The sequence below is a fragment of the Pundamilia nyererei genome, unplaced genomic scaffold (assembly GCF_000239375.1).
Source record: "Pundamilia nyererei isolate P.nyererei 1_Seehausen unplaced genomic scaffold, PunNye1.0 scaffold00324, whole genome shotgun sequence".
Classification (NCBI taxonomy): Eukaryota; Metazoa; Chordata; class Actinopteri; order Cichliformes; family Cichlidae; genus Pundamilia; species Pundamilia nyererei.
The window spans coordinates 59,636-66,888 of record NW_005187725.1 but is presented as its reverse complement, the minus strand read 5'-3'; the positions used below and the strand labels follow the sequence as shown (position 1 = coordinate 66,888).

Here is a 7,253-nt window from a genome sequence, read left to right as displayed (position 1 = left end):
ATTGTAAAGCGCTTTGAGGGTCTCGAAAAGCGCTATATAAATGCAATCCATTATTAAAATAATCATGACCGAAGTTACTGCAGCTGTGCAGTGAATCCAGTGATGTCACTGCCTTTGAAATGATCACATGTGAGAAACTGAAATTGAGGAACTGCAGCACAAACAGTGATGTACAGTATATACACTGAGCAATAAAAACATCAGACTGTCTGTTTAATGGACTCGAGCTGCTGTTTTATTCGCTGTTATTAGCTTTTGTGTGAACGTCCCAGAACAGAGCGAGCTGTACCTTGATGAGCTGAATCATTTAAGCTTAAATGTCATCCAACTAAATGATCTCTAATCATATTCTTCAAACTGAGCTTTGAGGGCTGGAGCTGCTGTAACTGTGTTTGTAATCAGCATTGTTATGAAATCATTCATATGAAGCTGTTGCAGGCGTCACACGTTTTATTAGAAACTGATTAAAAACTGCACAGTTAACTTTCCTGTCTCTACCTGATCATTCCTCATGGCTTACAAATAAAGACACAAACCAAACCGTGTCACAGCCGCAGCAAAATTTAGAAAGTGAATGTATTTGTAGTGATGTGTCCATCACCCGGGATATCTGTGCCGATGGCTTGGGGCTGTGCGGCTAAAACAAATCAATGGCCTTGATCTGAAAAGTGGGTTATCACTTTAAAGGCTTCGGGGGGGCTGAGCACACATGGGGATGCTTCACCGCCTTCTGTCCTTTTCTTCTTTTCCAGCTCTGCTAAAGAGGACAGCTCTCCAGACTCCAACCTGACGCTGGAGTCCGACTCAAGCGGCGTTTTCCTCTCCTTATCCAATCAAAGCCAGGAGGAGGCCGGCTCTGACAGTGACCAGCCAATCAGTGGTTCCGACCTGGGCAGCAGCAGCACGTCACTGGAGAAAGATGGGGACGATGGAGGGTTAAAGGAGTGGGGGAGGGAGGAGAGCGCGGAGCTACAGTGGTGCTACCCGTCACTCCTCAACACGTGCTCGCAAGAAGACATCGAAGGCGAGAGGGAGGAGGCGGGGCGCGGAAACATGGAGGAGGATGAAGAGCGGGGAGAAGGCGAGGACAGAAGGAAGGATGGGAAGATGGGAATGGTTTCAGTCATCAAGAAGCCGTTAGAGCAGAGCGTTATTAAGAGCTCCATGGCTCTGAGAATTGAGGACATGCCCCCCAGGAAAAAAGTCACCCTCATGGGAATAGACTCCCCTCTTCCTCTGTCTCCTTCAAAGCAGCCAATCAAACACTTTCTAGATCCCAACCAGAAGCCAATCAGAACATCAGGGCTGGACTGTGGCGACATAGATCCCTTCGTCCAGTCGGACAGCTTTGTTTACCTTGCTGTGTCTGCAAGACCTGCCTCCAAAGGTGAAGTCACCACGGTGACAGAAGCCCACAACGTGAAAAAGGACAGTATACACCACCACACACACGGCACGAAAACACACGTGGATCCGCCTAACCCCAACTGGGACGCCAAGCCAACACAGCTCGCCCCACAGAAGCCAGAGGAGGGAGATTTCCTGTGCACCGACAGCTTCGTCTACCTGGCAGCTCCAGCCTGCCTCCTGCTGGGCCCTCCAGGAACTACAGCCTACAGCGGCAAGTGAGTATGCACTCGTCTACACTTCACCTCTCAGCTGAAAGAGATGTATTAATTTATAAAAACCATCCATCCGATCATCCGATCATCCGATCATCCATCCATCCATCCAGTCATCCGATCATCCATCTGATCATCCATCCATCCATCCATCCAATCATCCGATCATCCATTCAGTTTTGGTTTCTTGTGCAATCTTTTCACTGTCAGCTAATGTCTCAGTGACACTAGAGTAAAAATAGGTTGCCGGCCTCCTTACCACCAGGAGAAATTGGTGGTTGCTCAGTGATTGCATTGAATGTTTGGTGACCAACTGGCGACATTCTAGTTGCCCGAAGGTAATATCTTCCCCTGTGAGAGGCAACCTGTCTCCCATCACAGTCTGACTCAGACTGACTGCAATCACTCTGAGACAGATTGGTAAAGGTTTGAAATAATCAGTTTGATTTATAATCACACACAGATTACCAACATTCCAATCAATCACTCGCATCAGTCTGAATGAGCCTGCGCTGATGAGCACCAGGTTAAAAGCAGAGCTTTAGTGCTTTTAAAAAGCACAAATGATGAAGATACCAGAGGGGTACATCTGGCTTTCTCTTCTGTTTTTTAGGGAGTCCGATTCGGAGAGCTCAGGTTCGGGAGCTGCTGATGTGTCTGTGCTGGGTTGCGGTTCAGTGGCAGGGGACAGCGATTGGGACTCGGACCTGTCCGACTCCGATCCGAGCCGCTCGTCAAGGACCTCCGCTACTGGGAGCAAATCTGGCCGTCCGAAGCGGCTGCCCGCTGAACCTGACTGGGACTTATTCGGAGAAACCACTGAACCCGAAGTGCTGAGCGAGCTCTTCACGGAGCAAGACAGGAACAACAACGGCATAGCAGAGAGAGTTTCCGGGGTTACCACCAGCATGGCAGCAACACCGTCCGTCCCCATGGCAACTCAACCCGCCACTCCACCGTTGAAGAGGATGTCGACCGTGGAGCAGTCATTGACGAAGAAGGTGACGTGGCAGTTTAAACCTGCTCAGAGGTCGGTGTGCACGGGAAGCAAGAAGGACAAAGAGAGGGAGGCGATGTCGTCATTGGCGGGAAGGTTTACTGAACTCGGAGGTGGCGAGATGTACAGACCCACCCCTTCATCTTCATCGTCTTCATCGTCGTCACCATCGTCATCGTCATCCGGCTGATTTCTGAAAGAAAAGCTTGTTTGGAGAAGCTTTTGATGGGCTGAAGAAAGGTAGAGGCGACCTTTAGCTCCTGTAGACCTGCAGCTTTTGCCTGTCCGTTCCGAATTCTGTGTCTCGCTGCTGCCGTTGCCTTGGATGACCTTGTAAAGGCTGCGTTGCATTTTCTTCAGTTAGTCAACAAGTTATTGTTATTATCATATATCACTTTAAGTTGGGACGGTCTTCACAGAAACAGCACCGTTCCTGTACAGTTTTACTGACTGTCGGTTGTTTTTTTTCACTCACACGTTACATCCACGTCTGTTAAAATAACAGATCCGAATAATTCTGTTGGAGTTTTATTCTGCTGAACGTACTCTTGAGGGAGGATCCACCTTCAGACTGATTTCACATCTTATACTATTAGAGCCATGCTGGAATTAAATCACAGTGATCCGTAAAGTGATCTGAGTAGGAGAAAGTGGTTTCTGCTGCTCTCTGATTTTTACGGATGTAAGAGTGTAAACGTCTCGCCTGCTCCCCCACGTCTTTGAAGACGGACTTTTACAAACTGGCTGAGTTTGATCTCTACAGTCTATGGTGTGTTTTATAATCACAGCCAAGTTTACAGTGTATTTAACAGTGTGATAGTATATTTTGAACATGGAGATAATTATTGAGCAAAGTATTAATATATATATATGTGAGTGTGTGTGACGAGTGTGAACAACTAATTGAAGGATTTAACAATAGAGTTTAATTTAAATGGTTTATTTATCACTTAGACTGAAATTGTGAATGTTATAAATGAGCAATATGCTTACAGATACATGCTATATTCTATGTTTAACGCGCCTTCATTCAAAGGGAGTCAAATACGGCTGTTCTGTCAAACCTGCTGGTGTCTCACTGATACCTGTCACGTGTCTTTTGGTGAGGGTCAAATTTGAAACAGCTGCCAAATTCACATGTAGAAGCAGGAGAGTTGGCAGTGATCAATAAAATTCTGCCGGCTGGTTTTATCCACCAAATACCGCGGTCATGTTTGGGTTAAAATATGTTTGCATCACGACACACTGAAAAGATGTTTCAGGATACTCGGCACGTGTGCAGTCAGTGCTTAATATGCAGTTCCTCTAACGTCCAGCAGGGGCTCCAGCAGTGATAGACTCCCACGTTAAAACTTTACAGCAGAAATAAACACGTTTGCATTCACCCTACACCGGGGGGGGGTTTAGGACCTCACTTGTTTAGATTATTGGGGGCGTGGCCTCTTTGACTGACAGGTGGATGGTGACACAGATTGCTCTAGCTGCTAGCTGTCTGCTAGCTTCACCTGAACTGGACATCTGGACTGTTTTTGAGCTGTTGAAGCATTTTATACGACATCATCCGATCAATAACATGGCTGCTGTGAGGTCACTCTACTAACAGACTGTCCATGAAGGCAGAGCGAGAGTTTGCTGGGATTTTATTATGTTATTTAGCGCTGATCATTAGGTATCTGTGTCTGTGCGATGCTCCCAGCCGCAGGTTGCTAACCTCGGTGGCTTCAACTGGCACAGGCTGGAGGGTGGTGCAATTAATGTAGCGCTATTAACAGCTAATGTGTGGCACAGATGGAACATGGAGTGCAGAGATCTCAGCACACAGAGGCTGCAGAGACAGGCAGGGAGCATGTAGTGCTGGGAAATCACTGAATCACGACAAAGATTTATTTATTTACACTCTCTTCTACTGTTTGAGGCTCTTTTAATAAACAGCTACTTCAGCGTGTTTGATTTGGGGGAATCTTACTGTTCCTGACACAACCTCAAAGGGATATGTCTCTCCTCCCACGACTGAACCAGAAAGCTTTGATTCGTTAGGTGAATGTGGAAACACGATGGAGCCACTGCTTTTTCAGCTACATGTGAAAAATGACAATAACATACAGTCGCTAACTCAGGTTGTAGTATAGAAAAGAGTCTCGTTTTTAGGCCCAGCTGGGGCTCCGCTAAAATGCTCAATCGGAGGCTCCACATGGGGGCTTGTTAAACCAACTGTTAGTGCAGTGGTTGGGTCCATCTTTTATATACAGTCTGTGGTTTTTCTAACACCAGCGGTTTGACAGACGCCGTTATTTGACGCCCTGCCAGCGAGAGCGGGCTGGAGTGTTTAAATGTATAATAATGGCTGAGTTTGATTTTTATTTATGCAGCCAGATTTTGATTGTAAATGCAGTCTTAGACTCATGCAGAGGTTTTATGTGTAACATTTTTAATCATCAGGTAGTTCGGTTTTAAGTGCCATAAACAGCAAGACCACGGCTGAGATGATTGGTCGTCTTTGTCTCACACTGGGTTTATTTCTGCTCAGAGTACAGACTTCTTCTTTTGTAATCCTCCCCCTGCCATCTTTGGCTTTTCTGAGGAGGATAAACATGCTGGAGACGTTTTTCTCCTCGCTCCCCGCCGCCGTTTGTCACCGCTTCAGCTCTGTTTGTGCTGAAAAGCAAAGCAATCCAGGAGATTTCCCTCTGAATCCAAAGCGAAGTGCAGCCAGCGGGGAGGCAGGTGGAGCTGTCAGTCATCCCAGCAGTGGTTCTGCTGTTCAATCATTACATGATGAATGTGGTTATCATTCACTGAGCTAAAAAATGGGACAGGCAGCACCTTCCAAAGACATCGCAGACATGTCAGGTCACTGATGACAGGCTAATCGTCCTCACATTTAGTCTTGTTGTTCTTGATGTAAAAGTGAAAATGAGGAACGAGGGCCAGATTTACTAACGGTTCATCACTTTTAGGCCTTTTTCTGGTTTTCATGAAGCTGCTGTTGACGAGATACTGTAATAAGGTCTTGGCCCCTCACACAGGGACCAATCAGTGACCTCCGGCAACCTGAGATTGCTAGGGACAAATGAGCATCTCCAACCAGTTTGCCAGAAACCCTTGAGTGAAATCAGCTGTAAAGAGGGCGCTGCCCCACAGATGTCTGTGATTGCTGACACGTCTGCAAACACTCACCAACCGCTGCTCAAACTCGCCTTCAGAATAAAAGTTGCATGTTTTGGTTGCCACAGTAGAGCAGAGTTTTTACGTTGGAGTCAGATTTTCTCTGGTTGGTGTTTTTCGGGTTGCATCACTGCTCTACAAACAGAGAAATGGAAAACGTTTGACTCCACATGAGATGTTTTTCTTCTTTTGTGCGGACACTCAACGACTGCGGAAATCTGCTGCTCATCCAAATAATCTCATGGAGGTTTCAGGTGCAGCACTGTAAACCTCCAGCAGCTTCCAGCAGCCAGTCAGCGACCAGGTCTCTGGGCCTGTGTGACGGAGGCCTGCTGGTGTTGAATTCAGAGTGTTAAATTTAAGAGTATCAGAGAGCTCAGAGTGTGAAATGTCGTTTTAAGGAGCTCTGACCTGTGTTAGAGAAATGCCTGCAGCTTCTGGCTGCAGGGAGCAGTAACAGTAACCTCACTAACACTCGGATCGTGTGAGGAAATGTTTGAGCATCCTTCAGGTCAGCTGTTCGTCAGCTGTTCGTGAGTTCAGGTTTAGATGGTAGAACTGATGTGAATCTGCAAATGCACTGCGTCACGTTTGTCATCGCTTATTTTTGACCTGCTTGGTGCTCTGTTGCTCAGTTGCCTGGTTGCGTTGCCTGTTACTGAACTAAACTGGCTGTGTCTTTGTGTAAATTTGGTGCACTGCTGGTGGATCACCTGCTGAATGCACCTGATTAGTAAATCTGGCCTCAGAGTTGCTCGTGATGTTTGAAATTCTGGATTTTTAGCCTTGCTGGGATAAGATGATGTTTTTTTTTGCCATGAGCAGCTTGAGGCAAGCCGCACACAGAAAGGCTTCAGTGACGACGTTGATGATGATCTGTGTAAACCGACAGGATTTGGTCGGGCCTTAAATGCACCTGTCAGACTTCCCGGTACATCCACAGAGGATTGGAGTGTTTCATTCACATGCCTCTATTTTTAAAGCTGCAGCTTCTTGTTTGGACTGTCTGAATGTCTTTGAGGTGAATGTTAATCGGGACACAGTTAATGACTGATGAAGGCTTTTACCCCTCATGTTAGACTATTCCTGGATGGGGCTTTTTTTGCACAGCGTCACCTCTAATCCCCGTGAAAGTCATCATTTAACAGGAAAAGCAAAATGAAGCTGTGAGGAGACTCCCTGGGCCCCACTGACCTCCTCTAGCAGGAGAAATGAACACCTGTGCAGGGATGAGGCTACCGCCCCTGGGCTTTCCTGTGTCTTTTTCTTTGTGGTGATTTGATCACATTTGTTGCACATAAACACAAATACATGACTGCATCACTGCCATGATTAAGAAAAAACAAAGACTAAAGTTTGGTTTCAGCAGAAAATGAGACAAAATGGGCTGCAGGAAAACTACTCCACACTTTTATTACTTCCAGGCTGGACGACTGTAATTCATGATTATCAGGAAGTCCTAAAAACTC

At 46.5% G+C, this 7,253-nt stretch overlaps 1 protein-coding gene across 1 annotated transcript in view; it reads left to right on the top strand.

Annotated features, from left to right (window-relative positions):
• LOC102214119 (uncharacterized) overlaps positions 1-7,074 on the top strand; it is a 21,397-nt gene extending 14,323 nt beyond the window's left edge. The window contains exons 4-5 of the mRNA XM_013915565.1: positions 753-1,625; positions 2,236-7,074. Coding sequence (XP_013771019.1) covers positions 753-1,625; positions 2,236-2,809 — 1,447 coding nt within the window. The 3' untranslated portion in view covers positions 2,810-7,074. The remainder of the gene's footprint in view (positions 1-752; positions 1,626-2,235) is intronic.
• The last annotated feature ends 179 nt before the right edge of the window (positions 7,075-7,253 follow it).